The sequence below is a fragment of the Bactrocera tryoni genome, chromosome 4, assembly GCF_016617805.1.
Source record: "Bactrocera tryoni isolate S06 chromosome 4, CSIRO_BtryS06_freeze2, whole genome shotgun sequence".
NCBI classification, from domain to species: Eukaryota; Metazoa; Arthropoda; class Insecta; order Diptera; family Tephritidae; genus Bactrocera; species Bactrocera tryoni.
Genome location: NC_052502.1, coordinates 75,838,969 through 75,857,459, shown reverse-complemented (window position 1 = coordinate 75,857,459; position 18,491 = coordinate 75,838,969). Strand labels below are relative to the sequence as shown.

The following is an 18,491-nucleotide window of genomic DNA, read 5'->3' as shown; positions in this document are numbered from 1 at the left end:
TGAGTTTGAAAGCCAAAGCAGCCAAATACTTTTTATGATTCCAACTTATAATAGCATGTATTATTTGTTTTTCCCGACAAACACGCATTATATAAAACACTTAATAAACATTTTTGCGCCCACACGACACTTTACCGCGCTTTAGAATACACTTGCTGCCCCGGTTATTTTACGTTGCTAATAATACGCTGCATAACACAATTTTACATTAAAATTTCGTTACTTGTACACATATTATTTCTATTTCTTAATTCATTTAATATTTACACGCACTTCAGTTGAAATTCTAAGCAAACGAAAAGGTCGAATATAATTTGTAACGGACCGCCAATAACAGTGATGACAAATAGAAATGAAAACAAACACAAACAATACGAACCACTAAACACAGCGCAGACTAAACAGTGCAAATATCGATAAGTACACATATGAAATGCTCCACTTATTCATTATACATTTCAAATAGCTGCTAATGAATAATTGTTACTAAATAATAGACACATCTACAATAACAGCACTTTTAACAATTTTGTTCTTCCATAGCAGAACAATTTGAAATGCGAAATGCTCTGGGAGCAAAGCCGGTACCACCTAAAACACGAAACATATAACATATAACTGAGCAACTATAACTATCTACACTTAATAAATCTACAATTTTATTGAATTTGCTAATAAAATCGAAAACTTATATATAAAATTAAATGACTAAAAGTCGCGTTTGCCATTATATAAAGTTTGCAAGTGTATGTGAATTTTCCAACAATTACAGTTCACTTCAAATAATTGTAACTGAAATAGTATTTTTCGATTTTTTATTTTTATAATAATTTAATTTTTTAATTGTTTATCCTCCTGGGACAAGCAAAAGGAATAAAAGCGATAATCACAGTAACTAATGAAATTGCTGAAAAAGGATTTCGAATAACCATTACATTAAGACATAGTGTCTATATATAAATGAGGAAAATCTGGAAATCCCAATACTACAAGAAAACTATTTATAGCAAGAAGTGTGAAACTATTTTTGAAAAACGTAATAAAATATATTGAAGAAATAGTTAAGCGTAAAAAAACAGTTGTTACATAAATATAATACAAACTGCATTATATTAATTTTAATGTTTTTCTGCTGAAATGAATGTACCTAAGTTTTTATTTATTTCAAAAGACTGAATTATTGAAATTGTTATTGTAACGCGCAACTGTATAATTTTGACAGCATTATTGAGACAAAAATTGTAGTTGAAATTTAAATAACCTATACAAAGTTTGAAAATATTGGCAACTAAACGTAAAACAAGCTAAATAAAGTGGAATCAGTAAATGATATGTATGTACTTGAAATATTATATTTACAAATAATAATATAAAAAAACTTTACTTAATTTAAATTTAACAAATTTTAATACTACTTATACATTGCAATTGGATTCTATTGTATTACAGTCAAAATGGAAAATTTACGCAGTTTAATGTTAAAAGCTAAAGCATATATTGACTTAAATGAACATACTAACATAAAAAACAAATAGTTAAAAAATATTTAACAGAACAACTTATGTAACTTACCTATTTAACAACAAAAGTAAAGAAGAAAAAACTACCAATAGCAAAAATATTAAGGAAATTAGTAACTTGTTATAAAATATACAAAACAAATTCTCATGAAACAAGTTCTTAAACAAAAATGAAATGAAATGAGAACGTGCAACTCATTAACGTACATTTTTCTTCATTTGATTTATGTGTTTATCACTCTGAATGAGATTTAAATCATTAAATACCTAAATTACTATTAAAAGTAAAAAGAAGTAAAAAAAAATTAACAAAAAAAATAAAAATAAAAAATTTGTTTGCTAACATTAATGGTTGTTGTTTTATTTTAGAGATATAAATAACTAAAATTGACAACTTAAACTCCAAACTTTTTAATTATTATATAAATAAATCTATTAAATTTAAACGGCTTCGTTTTTCATAACAAAGTTGATTTTAGTTTGCTTTTAAATCCGACTTTTCATTTCCTTTTCCTAAAATCGATATAAAACCATTTATCGATATATTCTGCCCACAGAATGACTGTTCTCATACTAGACAGCATACAGATATACGCTTATACGTAATAAACACAGCTCGAAAAATCATTACTTTTGCATTGTTGGAAAATTTTTGTGGTTGCATTAAAAAGCGCATTAATTCTCAATTAAACAAGGTATAAATACAGAAATTGTACAATATATGCGGAATAATACAATAAAATCAGTTGATATCACGAAATTATTGAAATGTGTACCAAATACTAGTAAATAAAGTTTGCAATCATACGCCCCTTCGCCGAAAAAGTGGGACTTCGCTGACACTGAGTGACACATATTTATGTATGTGCACATGTACATACATACGTATCTAAATTTTTGTATATGCTCAGCGATTGTGTAGGCCGGAAGATATTGATTAAAAGCAAATGAAATTTACTTAAAAGTTATATTAATTAGCAAACATATTAATTATTTGATTTTGATCCTCCTTTATGCAGTTAAACTCAATTGCTAAGACAACATGACTGACTCCAAGTATTTTACAACTACTAAGAAGGGTGAAATCTTTGAACTAAAATCCGAGTTGAACAATGACAAGAAGGAAAAGAAGAAGGAAGCAGTGAAGAAGGTATAGACATATAGCAAACAAACTGATACTCAAATACTTAATATTTTCTGTTAACATTTAAGGTCATCGCCAGCATGACGGTGGGCAAAGATGTATCTGCGCTGTTTCCCGATGTCGTCAATTGCATGCAAACAGATAATTTGGAGTTGAAAAAATTGGTCTACTTGTATTTAATGAACTACGCCAAATCGCAGCCGGATATGGCAATAATGGCTGTTAATACTTTTGTGAAGGTAGATATTTAATTGTATAAAAGACAATGTTATTACATTTTAGTTACAATGCAGGATTGTGAGGATTCCAACCCACTCATACGTGCATTAGCTGTGCGCACCATGGGCTGCATACGTGTTGATAAAATCACCGAATACTTATGCGAGCCACTACGCAAGTGCTTGAAAGACGAAGATCCTTACGTGCGCAAAACCGCTGCTGTATGCGTGGCCAAACTATATGATATCTCCTCCTCAATGGTAAATGACGAAAATATTTAATTTTATTTGCAAATTACTAATACACGTACATTAGGTTGAGGACCAAGGCTTCTTGGATCAGCTTAAGGATCTACTCTCTGATTCAAACCCCATGGTTGTGGCTAACGCCGTTGCCGCGCTAAGTGAAATCAATGAGGCTAGTCAGTCTGGCCAACCGTTGGTTGAAATGAATTCAGTAACCATCAATAAATTACTCACTGCACTTAATGAGTGCACCGAATGGGGACAAGTGTTTATACTCGACTCGCTGGCCAACTATAGTCCCAAAGATGAGCGCGAGGCGCAGTCTATTTGCGAACGTATTACACCACGTTTAGCACACGCCAATGCGGCAGTGGTTTTGAGTGCTGTAAAAGTGCTCATGAAACTGTTGGAAATGCTTTCAAATGATAGTGACTTCTGCGCAACGCTCACAAAGAAATTAGCGCCACCATTGGTTACGCTGCTCTCGTCAGAGCCTGAGGTGCAGTATGTTGCTTTACGTAACATTAATTTGATTGTGCAGAAACGGCCCGACATACTTAAGCACGAGATGAAAGTATTCTTTGTCAAGTACAACGATCCCATTTACGTAAAATTGGAAAAACTTGACATCATGATACGTTTGGCTAATCAAACCAACATTGCCCAAGTGCTGAGCGAGCTGAAGGAGTACGCCACAGAGGTGGATGTAGATTTCGTGCGCAAAGCAGTACGTGCCATCGGACGCTGCGCCATCAAGGTAACTTTTATAATTTTTGTTTTCGGTTTTTTTTTAATTTTTTTTTTAAATTAAAAGTTTATAAATGTATTTCTAATTTAAAATTTTCTCGTACACTTTAAGGTTGAGCCGTCGGCTGAGCGCTGCGTTTCCACGCTACTCGATTTGATTCAAACCAAAGTCAACTACGTGGTACAAGAGGCAATTGTCGTCATCAAGGACATCTTCCGCAAATACCCGAACAAATACGAGAGCATTATCAGCACATTGTGCGAAAATCTCGATACGCTTGATGAGCCCGAGGCACGTGCCTCTATGGTCTGGATCATTGGCGAATATGCCGAACGGATTGACAACGCCGACGAGCTGCTCGATAGTTTCTTGGAAGGTTTCCAAGACGAAAATGCGCAAGTGCAACTGCAACTGCTAACCGCCGTCGTCAAGCTGTTCTTGAAACGCCCTTCAGATACACAAGAGTTGGTGCAGCATGTGCTCTCATTGGCCACGCAAGACTCCGATAACCCTGACTTGCGTGATCGCGGTTTTATATACTGGCGCCTGCTGTCCACCGATCCAGCTGCGGCAAAAGAAGTTGTCTTGGCTGATAAACCGTTGATTTCGGAAGAAACTGATTTGCTTGAACCTACGCTATTGGACGAGCTGATCTGTCACATCAGCTCATTGGCTAGTGTGTATCACAAACCGCCCACAGCATTTGTTGAGGGACGCGGTGCTGGCGTGCGCAAGTCGCTGCCAAATCGTGCACCGGCAGCCGGCACGGCCGAGCCGGAAGCTGGTGGCGAAGCTATGGTTATACCGAATCAGGAGTCGCTGATTGGCGACTTGCTATCTATGGACATTAATGCGCCCGCCATGCCTGCGGCTGCGCCAACCACCAGCAATGTTGATCTACTAGGCGGCGGTTTGGACATTTTGGTAAGCATCTTTTATATGAAATTGTTCTATAAAATATTAACAACTTTCTCATTGCTATAGCTTGGCGGCGGTCCAACCGAGCCCGCAGCTGGCGGCGCTAGTAGCTTGCTTGGCGACATCTTCGGTCTGTCCGGCGGCCCTCTCACCGCAGGCGTGCAAATACCGAAAATTGTTTGGCTACCCGCCGAAAAGGGCAAGGGACTCGAAATACAAGGCTCATTCTCGCGTCGCAACGGTGAAATCTTTATGGATATGACACTAACCAACAAAGCTATGCAGCCAATGAGCGGTTTTGCCATACAATTGAACAAAAACAGCTTTGGCTTGATGCCTGCCTCACCCATGCAAGTGGCACCATTGCCACCAAACCAAAGCACTGAAGCCACGCTGCCACTGGGCACACACGGTCCGGTGCAACGCATGGAACCATTGAATAATTTACAAGTTGCTGTCAAGAACAACATAGACATATTCTATTTTGCGTGCTTGGTGCATGGTAATGTGCTCTTTGCCGAGGACGGTCAGTTGGATAAACGTGTGTTCTTGAACACCTGGAAGGAGATACCCGCTGCCAATGAGGTGCAATACAGTCTAAGCGGTGTAATTGGTACCACCGATGGCATTGCCTCGAAAATGACCACCAACAATGTATTTACCATTGCCAAGCGCAACGTGGAGGGTCAGGACATGCTGTATCAGTCTCTCAAATTAACCAACAACATTTGGGTGCTGCTCGAACTGAAACTGCAGCCGGGCAATCCCGATGCTACGCTCAGTCTTAAGTCGCGCTCGGTGGAGGTGGCGGCCATGATTTTCGCCGCCTACGAGGCCATCATACGCTCTCCATAAGCAGTTGGGGTGTGGAAATCAGCAGCATTAACAACACTTGTTAAAATTTAATGCATAAAATATGCCGGATATGCAACTAACTGTATGCAATCATTCAATTAAAAAGTTATGCAAATATCGAAATATAAGTATTCTATTGCAGCGCAAATCTATTCCCCAATTATAATTTTGTTTTCATAAATTGTTGTAAGCAGAATGTTACAAATTGCAAAAAATGTTAAATGTTAATCAAATTAAAAAAAATAATAACTAAAATATAAAAAATATATGTGGTCTGTCGAAAAGTTGTTCGAGTGAAACATTCCTAAGCATTGAAATTTAAAAACAATTGCGATTGCTTTAAAATATGGAAAAAATATTAATATACATATATTACAAACATACATAATGCTATATATATACATACATATATAATAAAAATATTTGAAAAAAATAAAATATGCATAGGTTTTAAATTTCGGAAATAAAAAAAAAAGTGTGGGTTCGGCCGTATCGATATTCGATATCTGTATGCTTATCATAAGAAAAAAATGCTTATAAATATTTCCACTTAATTCAAAATAATTGCAAGTTATCAAATAATAACCATCGAAATAGCACATTTTCGCTTTAAAATGTGATTTTTGCAGCAACAACAACAACAACCACGCTACATGCGAATTCACAACAGGGCATATTGCATTTCGAGGAAATCATAAAGATACACATCACATTACCGAACACGAATGGATGTGCCCAGTATTTTGCCGATTGCAGATAATGAAAATTCAATGAAAACAATCCACAAATTTTCGCCGAATCGTGCCCGCTGCCCAGCTGTTATGCCCGACATGAACTTTTAATTCGTTTGAAAGATTTCTTAACTCTTTAATGAAGCTACTTGTAAGGTGGTTACTTCTTGGAACGGCAATCGGTTGACTGGGCTTCTTGTTTGTGTAATTTTTTTGTTATTTTTAGTTTAAGAAGTATCTTAAAGAGAAGGTAGGTAACAGCTTTGAAGCTTCGAATACGAGTTGCGTATAAAATGCACAAATTTATAAAATAAACACAATGAGAACTTTTTTTTTTTGACAAATCTTAATATTGGACTATCATACTCTCGATAGGAAGAAGGTAGGTCCCACTAAAGCCCGAGATGACTCTTTTCTAGAGAATTTCGAAATTTTAAGAAACCGAGCTCAATTAAAAATAATAAAAATAATGATAATAATCCTCTTTCTTCCTTCCTTACTCTACTAAATTGGGTTTCTCAGCGTAATTGGCAAGATCAGCTGTTTTTAACCATAATATTGTAATAAAAATCGGAATTTAAGAGCGAAATACGAAAACTTTTAGGTTCTATAAAAAAATTCACTTAATTTATTAGCAAAATTTTACAGAACAAATGTTGAAGAAAATATCTGTGAAGTACGTAAATATAAACCGTTATTCATTATTAAAAATAATAAAAAAAAAAAATTTAAAAATATATAAAAAAAAATAATTTAAAAAATATATAAAAAAAAATTTAAAAAATTAAATAAAAAAATTAAAAAATAATAATTTAAAAAATATAAAAAAAAATAATTTAAAAAAAAAAAAAAATTAAAAAAAAAAAAAAAATAAAAATTAAAAAAAAAAAATATATATTTTTTTAATTAATAAAAGAATTTTTAATTAAAAAATATGTATTAACAGCAAAAAAATCTAAAATTTTACAGACAAATGTCAAAAAAATATGTGCGAAGTACAACAAATTAAAACAAACAAATAAATAAAACACAATTAATTAAGAACAATTTAAGTACTAAAAGAATTGTAAATTAAAAAAATAAAAAACAAAAAAAATTGCTAATTATAATAAATAAAAAAAAATCAAATTTAAAAAATATCAAAAACAAAAAACTTCTGAAATAGAAAATATTACAAAAATAGAGTATTAAAAATAAAATAAAATAATTAATTAAAAAACTTTGAAAATTAAAAACCATTAAAAATTAAAAAGAGGTTGGAACAAAAAAAAAATATTTAAAATCCAAAATATTAAAATCAATCAAAAATAATCATAATATTGCCAAAAAGGAAAATACTACAAAAATATTTAATTAAGAAATTATTAAAAATCCAAAAAAAAAATTAAATAAATTAATTAATGAAAAAACATTAAAAATTAACAAAAAAATTTAATTAAAAAAGGATATTTAAAAATTAAAAAAGGATATTTTAAAAAATTTAAAGATTACATGTAAAAACAAAAAGAAAGAGAAATTTAGAATATGGTATACTATTATACTCTCAAAAATGTCACCCGCCGAGTGTGTGTGAAGAAGTGAAAACTACATTTTATACACATTTATAATTAATAATTTTATTTTTTCAGTTTTTGCTTACAATTAATACAATGTAATATCTAGCTTAAAGTACACAAATTAAATATATGTATATATTATTTTATTTAAAACGTTATATTATTTCCTTTTTTTATTTTATGTATGTTTGTTTTTGTAGCAAAACGCAAGGCCACAGGAATAAAAATGTGAGTTTGACTGCAAAAATACAAAAAAGTTTATTAAAAAACTCTTTTTAAATGTATTTTTTAAGGAAACTATTCAACAATGCCACCGCTGGCTTTGAAAATTAATGCGAAGCCATCTTTACCTAAAAGGAAAGTAATAAATTCATCTGTTGGTGAATAGAGTTAGACTATAACATATAACTAAGAGTTTTACTGAGATTACTTGATTTTTAGCTAACGTTATGGAATACAGAAAAATACTATAAGACAAAACAATGGGTTAAATACAAGATGAATTACAAAATAAAATAACATAAAACAAATGTATTAATAAATATTAAAAGAAACATAAAAAAAGATTATAAACACTTTTAAGAGTTTATTTAAAAAAAAATTAAGAATTTATTAAAAAAAAAAAAATAACAATTTATTTAAAAAAAAATAAATATTTTATTATAAAAGAATTTAAAAATTAAATTAAAAAAATATAAAAACTAAATTTAAAAAAATAAAAATTAAAATAAAAAATGTAAATAAATAATTAAAAATAAAATTAAAATTAAAGAATTTATTAGGAAAAAAAATATTTTTAAAAACTTCAAATTTTTTTAATTAAGAATTCATTAAAAAAAAGTTTAATTAAAGAATTTACTAAAAAAAAAAATTAAAAATTAAATGATTATAAAAAAATTAAATGCTCTTCCGATCTAAAAAATAAAATTACAGAATTTATAGAAAAAAAAATATATTTAAAAATTTTAAGACACAAATATACATTTTTTTAATACGATAAAATTTTGATATATTACTCGTATGTTAAATGCAATTTCAAATAACGCATGACACTAAATATGTTATATACTATTTATCATTCCTAATTGGCAATAAACATAATATTTCTAATACAAGTGATAAGATAAAGGCTAATAAAATACTCTTTTTGTCTTATTTGCACAAATTACGCGCAGTTATTTCACTGTTTATGGGATTTCGAGGAAACAAATCTGCATAATTTAGGTGACAGCTGTAGAAATGCTAGACTAACATGGCGTAGTATGCTTTCTATGTATGTACATGTACATATGTATGTATGTATATATGCTTATGACTGTATATTTATATAAATAATATAATCAGTTTCATTAGTAATACTATTTTGTTGTTGAAGTGACAAAAAAATCTCAATTTCATTAAAAAGCAGCGTCAACATTCGCCATTCAATCATCTCACCATTCATGAAAGCCAGCGATTGGTGTACTTTACTTGTTTACGTGGAACACAAAAACTTTTCACATTAATTACATATCTATATTAGTGATAAACAGTTGTCTCGTAATTTGTTATTATATAAAATCTACCACACACCGACATACATATGTACATATGTATGTATGTATATGTCCATGCGTGTGTGCTTTATACTGAAATTATACTAAGTATTCATGGAAAATATTAAAATTTATACTAAAAGCAAATAGTACATGATGAAATTCGCAAACGACTAACTGTTATCAACTGCATAAGTAACATAATTTAAATGCGTGTTGAGAAACAATTTTTGTGGCTTAAAAATATATATTAATTATTATTTATGTTTGTAAAGCATCAATTCTTTTATAATTTAGCATAAATCACTTGAAAAAGTTAAAGTTTTATTACAATAATTACAGTAAGTATTATCATCTGTTTAATTCGCATAAACACTTCATATTAAATAACTCAACAAAAAAAATGTTTAAAACGAAAATAAAAAAATTAATAAAGTTATAAATTTTTACATTATTTGTTATTATAACGAGTCTTGTTTACAATTATAAATTTGATTACAATTTTAGGAGCATTTATCGCATATACATATATACATATGTACATACATATGTATGTATGTGCATACATGCATTCATAGATCTACTATTAAAAATTGTATTACACATTATTTACTTTTCACCCGTATTATCAGAAAAATCTGAAAATAATTAAAAAAAGAAGTGAGAAGAAAATTAAAAATAAAGAAAAAAAAAATTAAAGTAAAAAAAATATGAAAAAAGGAAAACAAATAAAAACAAAAAGAAAAAAATTAAAAAAATACATATATTACACATTATTTATTTTTAAGCCGTATTATCAGAAAAATCTTCAAAAAGAAAGAAAAAAATTAAAAAAAAAGTAAAGAAAAACATTAAAGAAAAAACAAAAAAAATACAAATTTTTTCAAAAAACGACGGTAACATTAGAAAGCACCAAAATCTCACTTTACAAACCTAAATTTTCATTTAGTTTGAATTAATTTATTACATATGTTTGCTATGCTATAGTATACTCTTAGTTTAAACTATGCTTTGCAAATTAATTATTTGTATATATTTTTTTTCGCTTTCATGATACTTATTTGCTTTTATACCGAGGTACGCGTACATTATTCTTAAGCACTTTATATATTTGTACGTGTATAGTGTTAATCTCAGATTTTATGAAAGTTTATGAAAAAAAAATTATAATTGAATAACGATTTTTTGTTGTTTTAAGTTAAAATTTGACGTAACAGCTGAATAACTGCTTCGAAAACTCAAAATCATATTTTAAAGTTACATAAAAAAAATTATACGAAAAACTGCAATTCTTAAACTATAGAAATAGAAGAAGCAAGAACTGCACATAGCAGTTAATGTAATTTTTTTAATATACATACATACCTTCATATGTATAGTATTTTTCACAAATCACTAAAAAATAATTGTATTGACGGATCTTTGATATGAAAAGTTTTCGTTTGCTAATACGTAAATTTTTAAATAAAATTAATTGCCCTACATTAATATTTTCAAAAAATTAAAAAAAATATGCGTTTTTAAAACTATTTTAGCCTTAAAATTTAAACTATTACCAAGTAATTAACCATAATGTCAAATTAATACTATCGAGTAAGCATTTAGACTTTAATAATTTAAAAATAAAACATTAAAACGGTTATAGTGAACTTTTAAATGATCGAAATCGAAAAACTGTAAGCAAATCGGGTTGAATTGCATTACAGCGTCACTCCAACTGCCAGAAAATGTTTTTGCTGCCTTCCCAAACTTTTAAGGTTAGAGTTCAACACACGCCACTGCAATGTATGTATATATGTATTTTACCTGCATGTATTTATAGCAAAATACCAAATCGAATTTTGTAGAGCTACCAACACGGTATTTTGTTGTTGTTTACATATTTTATGCTGCACATGCAGTTGACTGCATTTGTTGTTTGTTAACCCTTTAATGCATATGCTGCTGTCCGAATTCATTCATTTCACGTTGTGTCACATAGCCCATGAGACGCGGTTTAGTATCAGCTTGCTCTGGCCTGTGTGCTGTAGGCGCCCCCTGTGTCGGCGTTAGTTTGCCCAGTGCATCCAATGTTGTGTAGCCGCTGAAATTCGTTATATTGGCATTGTTTAGCGGCGAGTGGGGGTCCCTGGCGCCCGTTGTTGTCGGCGTGTTAAAGAGTAATGCTTGCAAAGTGCTTGGTTGCACGTAAACGCTGTTGGATTGGCTGCCAGCAGCCGCTCCAAGCGTTGGTGCTTTATCATCGGCACTTGTGTTGGTGTTAACTGAGATTGCTGGCGGTAGTGTTGTTGCTGCACCCATAGTCTTTGGCTTATGTGCCTCAAGACTATCAACCGTTATATAACCGTTATTATTGGCAGCTGTGGCTTTCGGCTGCTGCTTCTGCTCTGTCCATGTTTCAGGAGCTGCGCGCAAATCACTTGCATTTATATAATTGCTATTCGTACCTGCTTCAATGCCGCTGGCGCCTATTTGTGGCGGTTGATCCCAAGCGCTGGGCGTGTTTAAAGCTGTGGGCTTTATGTAGCCACTATGGCCGACGGATTCATTTGCAATCTGTGCCGCTGCTGTTGTTGTTGGTGTGCTTTGCGTTGGCCACTGTGGCAGCGCGGTCGGTCTAATGTAACCGCTGAAAGCGGTGTTTGGTGGCGCAGTGTTATTTTCCGTTGCTGCCGCAATTAACGCATTCGCTTGCACATAGCCGTGCGCGCTGGGTTGTGCAGTTACTGTAGCGTCTGCTGGTACTGGCGCCTTTGGCTGCATCCATGCCTGCAAGTTGTCCGCCATCACGTAACCGCCAAGCACACCACCGGTTTGCACTTGCGCAGCTTGTACGTAACCAGTAGGCTCCTCGGCTATGCGCTGTAACGGTACTGCATCCTGTGCGCCCAGTTCGCTGTTAGCGCCACTACTACTGCTTGTGCTATCTATCAGGGAGTCAGCCGAACTTTCAGAGTTTAAGTAATCGCGCTTGTGATAGGCCAAATCTTCCTCGCCACTTTCATTTTCTGAAGTCTGTGTTTCTGCCAGCGCGCTAATACTACGTCCGAAATGCAACCCGCCACTCATGTAGCCCAAGTCGTTCTGCTGTCTGCTTAACAGGTGATGCTCCTCGATGTGCAATCGTTCATTGCTGTCGCGGAGCGGCTGAGTGTTGATGTTACGTGACGTTGGCGTTGCTATGAAATCGTTGACGACATCAACGCCACTACCGTTGACTATGTTGCTGTTGTAACCGCCGCCGCCGCAGCCACCGCCATTCCGCTCCTTCGTGAGGTAGGCATCCACCAGCGCTGCGGGCAGCGTGCATTGTATATCACTCATCATTTTCCATTTTTTCGTTGCGAAGAACATGAGCGCCATCAACATCAGCGATGTGCAGACAATCATTAAGGTGATAACGGTAATTTTTCCTAGTTGTCGCTGTGAACAACCAAAACTCGTCAGCGGATACCAGTCCGATTTATACAACAAATAATTGTCTTTTTTGTGGTATTGCACCAGTGCAGCCTTTTCCCGTTCCACATCCGCTGCATTGTCAGTACCGACACATGCAAATTCATCGTTGTATTCGTAATTATTTGCATCGGGGTCGAATTCGGTTTGATGTGCAATCACATCCTTCGGATTCACTTCGTTATTCTTGATCAAGCCCGCATTGATCGCACGCACTTCCACGTTGGTTTGGTAGTCCGGATCGGGGCAGGCGGGCACACGTAGCACGCAACTATTGTTGAAAACAACGGCTATGCGACGACGTTCGACATAATCACCGCGCAGCACGGTTACGGCTACTTCATAGTAATCAACGCGACCGCCAGGCTGGCTGGGCCGCAACCACTGCACCTTCACTTCTTTTGAATTCATGGAGGTTGTTCCGGAGTAGGCCATTTTAGAGGGGGCTAGTGAAAGAGGGCATTATTCAAATGGTGAACAGGGAGATGGTGATAGATATTACATTTTTGTAGTTAAAATTTAAAAATTAAATATAAAAAAAAATACATATAAAAAATTTACGCAAACAAAAACATTACCTAAAAATTTTTTTTTTAATTTTTTTCTCCTTTTTGTTGAAATAAAATAAAAATATGCATATTTAAAAAATGAATTGGAATCAATTAAATTTTAAATCACCGAAATATTCTATAGTGTAAACTTACCGCTCATATAAGTGGTGAAGTGAATATCATTGCTGTGATTGGACTTGTACCTTGTGACCGCGATAACAAACACTTTATATGAGGTAAAACTGGTGAGATTCTCCAAAACAAAACTAATCTTGTCGGCGTAATCCAAGCGCGAGGCATTAACTACAAACTCCTTATTGTTTAGCTTGACAATATACTGACGTATATAACCGTTGGCTTCACTCGGCGCCAGCCAAGTGATTTCCGCACTTGTATTTGTCAGCTCGGTCACTTGTAATTGTCGTGGTGGTGAAGGTGCCGCTTCGAATGTACGCACCAGTAGTTGGTCATTCGGCTTGCCCGCCTTTACATTGGAGAACATAAACATTTCCAAACGATACAGCGTAAAGGGTTTTAAGCCTGTTATATTAAACTTATTCCAATTCTTATCGATTGTTATGATAGTCGGGTCGCTAACACAAGCAGTCCTTTCAGCTGGCACAGTTTTGGCGCTGCTGAATGGCTCAAACAGGCCGCTCTCTACACTAGGCGGTGTTATGCTGTCGGTATCCGGTGTATTCGCCACCTCACAATAGGTGAGATTGTAGCCGCTTAAAATTGATGGGCAAACTGTCTTCGAGCTCCACTGCACGCGCAATTCCGTTGCGGAGATGGACAAGATTTCGGGTTCCATAGGTTCAAAATCGGCATTCACATCTACACTGCAAGACGTCCAATGCATGCCGGTATTATAATCAATATAATTAGCGGATACGGCTAGCGTTAACGAGTGATCATGTTCGGCCGATTGTGGTTCGGTAGCAAAGCGTTGTGTTTTGCTGCTCACTTGTTGGAAGTGTATTGAACCCTACGCATTTGAAGCAAAATAGAGGTTATCGAAATTTAATTTTTGTTTATTTTATTAATGACACTTACTCTGCAATCTGTGGGCATGGCCAATTTCGAATAACACCAATACACCGTATAATTTTGTAGACCCTCCTGCGCTTGTGGTGGCAGCCAGGTTAGCGTGTAGGAACGATTTGTCTCATGATAGACATTATGTATGGAGTGTGGTGTATGGTGCTTGGCTAATCTGCTCGTTTGTGGGTATATGGTAATGACATTTGCTGTAGAGGATTCCCCCATATGATTGCGACTACTTATCTCGAAAGTATAGTGCAAATCATTGTGCCATTCGAAAATGGCAAAATTTGCCTCTTGTTGTCGTGGCAGCAGTGCTCTGTAAACAATTTAGCGCATATTTTGTATTTTATTTCGGTTACATTAGTTTTACTGATTAATATTGACACCAGTCCTCAAGCATACGTATAGTAATTTTTTTTAATTTAATTGGTTTTAAATAATTTAAAAATAACTTAAAATAAAAATTTTCATTCATTCAATTTTTTTTTTTATTTTATTAAGCAAAAAACCGCAATGTTATGTGTCATATTATTTTTGAATTAAAAATACACTTATGTGCATATATTTGTGTACGTATGTTTATTGATAAGCCACGACAACAAACACTTTGGGGGATACACTGAAAAAGGTTATTGGATCAATTGTGATTAGTGGCGAATTAGTCAAATTTTGTGTATCAATGACGTATTTTTTTTTTTTTGGTATTTATTTTCTTATTTTTAAATGAAGTTAATAGCGTTTTATTAACAAAACATTTTGGTTTTCATTAAAAATTTTTTTTTGAAAATTGAAATGTGAACGAAATTCTTGAAATACTCAAGAATGCCTCATAACCAAGAAAGATAGAATATTTCGATTCGGGTTCATAACTATTTTCAAAGTTTCTTTGAAACGTTTGTTATGCCAAATTATAAAAAAATAATGAATTTTGTATAACCACCGAAGCGACCGCAAATCCCACTTTATAGATAAATTTTTCTTTTAGAGAAGTTATTTTCTACGAAGCGCTCAAATATTTATAAATTATCTACACACGTATCTAAACATAAAGATCATTCTTTCTTAAAAACGTGCACATACGAGTATATGATTACACAATTTTTGTTTATGCAGCAAAATAAATTTTACGAGTGTTTAGCGCTTGTATACATATGTAAGTAAGTAGCTTTGAAGCCCCATATCTACAACGATTGAGTATTACGCAGATAATTAACAAATTTAAATAGAAATCAAATACACCATTACAAAACAAAACGAGTACAATAGCCGAGCGCACAATTAAGTACTATAAGTGCATACAACACACATAAGTACATATATTTTGTAACACTTAAACAATTAATTCTTGGGAAGCACAGACAGTTTGGCACATTGCTTAGCCAGCAAGTATTTTGTTATTTTTCTATTTAATTGCGGTTTATTTTTTATTTAGACTTCTTCATCATCACATACACAAATACAAACATGTATAACTTATAATTATACTTGGCAGAAAATATTTAAAGCCGAAACGAGCGTTTTTGTTGTATTAGTCAAGTTCTAATATTATGAAAAAGCATATTCCCAGAAATACCTCATGCAATGCCTTTGACCTACTGAAGTGAGAAAAATAGTTCAATTGTTCAATGCTTTTCAAATACATTAATTGTTCACTGCTTATCAATTTGCGTGAAATAATTATATCGAAATATAAATAAATTTAAGCTCCTTAATAATAATATCATACTGAAATATCTAGATTTGAATATTTCCTTTTCCGCTGTTATAAAGAACAATAACAATCAATATGTCTATTTACATATATTAACTGATAGGAAAAGGCTCGCAACTCACGTAACAATTTATGTTTGAATGTACTTAAACGTGTATGACAAACTGTTTATTTACTTTTTTATCAACTATTGAGAATTACTTTGCGGGAGTGGGAAGTTTTAATTGTAGGTGTTACAATTTCTATATCAAATACTTCCGGTCACTTAAGTGGGTTACAAAAAGGAAATAAGAAACTGTCAACAAATAGAAGTTTACCTCGTTTGGTCATTGACGCGCTTTTCCAAAGCACGTATGATGTACGTAAAATTATCGCCATTCTCCTCCCATTTTTCTAATTGCTCCCAATACAGCCGTACTTCGGTTTCCAGTGGATTTATATAAAAACCACCATTATCGGTGCGTGGTGGCCTGTCTGGCATACGAGGTTTCGTACGGAAACGACACTTAAACGTTTGACTCCACATATCCTCTCCGGCAACAGCCGTTCGCACTTTAACACGTAAACGCAACTCATACGAGTAGTGGGCATATGGCAGCTCGGTTATTGATAATTTGCAACCACGATCAACACGCACCACACGCACTTGTGAACTGATATTTTCTATTGCGAAGCTATCTGGCTGTAAGAGTACTTCCCACTGTAAACCGCGGTGTTTGTTAGGTGTGTATGAGTCATATTTTGGCATGCTCCAAATTGCATCCATACTATCTGTGGTCAATTTTATAATATGAAAATCTTGACCTGGTCGGGCTGGCACCATCAAATTCAAGTTATTTATAGTGAATTCTTGTTTGTAGCTGCCTAAAGCATTAATGCTGTGAACTTTAAAGTGATATTCCTCAACTTGTGGTCGATAAGAATACTCTGCGGTAATGTTACAAACCACTAATGGTTTCATATCAAAATTACAGTAGGCCGGCGTTTCGTAATCAGGTGAATTTATGTAATACGTGAGATTGTATTGTGTAAGTACTGCATTCTCCGGTTGTGTGAAATTACAAACCATATATTCGAAATCAAAACTGCGACAATTGAATTGTCTAACACCCTTCGGCGGGGTACCCACGTAAATGGTAGACTCATCGATCGCATCTCCATCACATTTACAAAGAAGTCGTAACGACTGCTCGCGTTCACTGTGAAACATATAAACAATGTAGCTACTATTCACTACCAATATATCCTTTTCAGGTACGTGTTGGCCGGTACGTTGATTTATGAATGTTAATTTGCAAGGATCATCAAATCGGTTAGGATTTATGAGACACGATATATTTACACTGCCGCCCACATTAACATCTGCATGCTGTGGTCTTGTCTCACCTACATCAGGGAATGCGTTCGCCAAGTTTGCTAAACACAACACAATGATTGCGATGCTAACGTATCGCAATAATTCACTCATGTTGCATATGCTACTGTACGTATATTTTGCCACTGTCTTATACTTATATGTACGTATGAAGTGCCCGCAAGCAACCAAATTGTTTCACCTTTTTGCGGTTTTATTGCAGAGGTAGCGATTTGTCCAATTCGCGGAAATATGCACGCTATGCAGTACCTTCTTGCACTTGCACCACAATCACACACTTCCCCTCCTTTGTTTCTCTTATGTATGTGATCTACACTGCGTCCTTCTGGCGCATGTATGCAAGCACACACAATACTATGTACAACAGCGCAGATCGAATTCGAATTCTCGGAAATTCGTTTACTTAGAAATTGACCTTTCTGGGAAAATTTAATATTCTTTATATTAAAATTTTATATTTTTCACAACATTATGAATTAATTAAAGTCACACATTTCATATTTCTTCATTGCATGTAACTTTTTCACCAAATTTTATGTTTTTGGACAGTTTTGCGTATATTAATTTTACTGAAATTTTCAAATTCTCAGAATTGCACCACACACTATCTTCTTCTTCGTCTCTCTCTCTTTATTTACAACCAAGTTACACGCACTATGTAAAACACAACAATTCCAAACGGAGAACAGATTACGAATGAATGAGCCACTCAAAGCAGGCAGCACCTGTGCATGGGTTGCCATTTCTTTTTCCTTTTAACAAAGTGACATTAAACAGTTGATATACTATAGCTTTGTGGTTTTGATAGAATTTTTTTAGTTACTCAGATATTAAATATTGTACGAAATTTGACATTTCGTACTAAATAATTATTATTTTT

At 33.5% G+C, this 18,491-nt stretch overlaps 2 protein-coding genes across 4 annotated transcripts; one reads left to right on the top strand and one right to left on the bottom strand.

Annotated features, from left to right (window-relative positions):
• Positions 1 to 2,108: 2,108 nt before the first annotated feature.
• LOC120774145 (AP-1 complex subunit beta-1) lies at positions 2,109 to 5,815 on the top strand. Of its 2 annotated transcripts, XM_040103543.1 has the most exons (7): positions 2,109 to 2,215; positions 2,540 to 2,670; positions 2,733 to 2,903; positions 2,958 to 3,143; positions 3,199 to 3,885; positions 3,988 to 4,800; positions 4,861 to 5,649. In XM_040103543.1, the coding sequence occupies exons 2-7, from the start codon at positions 2,563 to 2,565 to the stop codon at positions 5,647 to 5,649; spliced, it is 2,754 nt and encodes a 917-aa protein (XP_039959477.1). In that variant the 5' UTR covers positions 2,109 to 2,215; positions 2,540 to 2,562. The 2 variants fall into 2 exon arrangements, with proteins under 2 accessions (XP_039959477.1, XP_039959478.1); XM_040103544.1 differs by lacking the exon at positions 2,109 to 2,215 and having other exon boundaries at positions 2,563 to 2,670; positions 4,861 to 5,815.
• A 2,021-nt stretch (positions 5,816 to 7,836) lies between these two features.
• LOC120774143 (cytokine receptor) lies at positions 7,837 to 18,068 on the bottom strand. 2 transcript variants are annotated; one of them, XM_040103538.1, is made up of 5 exons: positions 16,554 to 18,068; positions 14,535 to 14,841; positions 13,632 to 14,466; positions 11,278 to 13,373; positions 7,837 to 8,286 (listed from the first exon to the last, which is right to left on the bottom strand). In XM_040103538.1, the coding sequence occupies exons 1-4, from the start codon at positions 17,702 to 17,704 to the stop codon at positions 11,401 to 11,403; spliced, it is 4,266 nt and encodes a 1,421-aa protein (XP_039959472.1). In that variant the 5' UTR covers positions 17,705 to 18,068; the 3' UTR covers positions 7,837 to 8,286; positions 11,278 to 11,400. The 2 variants fall into 2 exon arrangements, with proteins under 2 accessions (XP_039959472.1, XP_039959473.1); XM_040103539.1 differs by lacking the exon at positions 7,837 to 8,286 and adding an exon at positions 10,084 to 10,109.
• Positions 18,069 to 18,491: the final 423 nt, after the last annotated feature.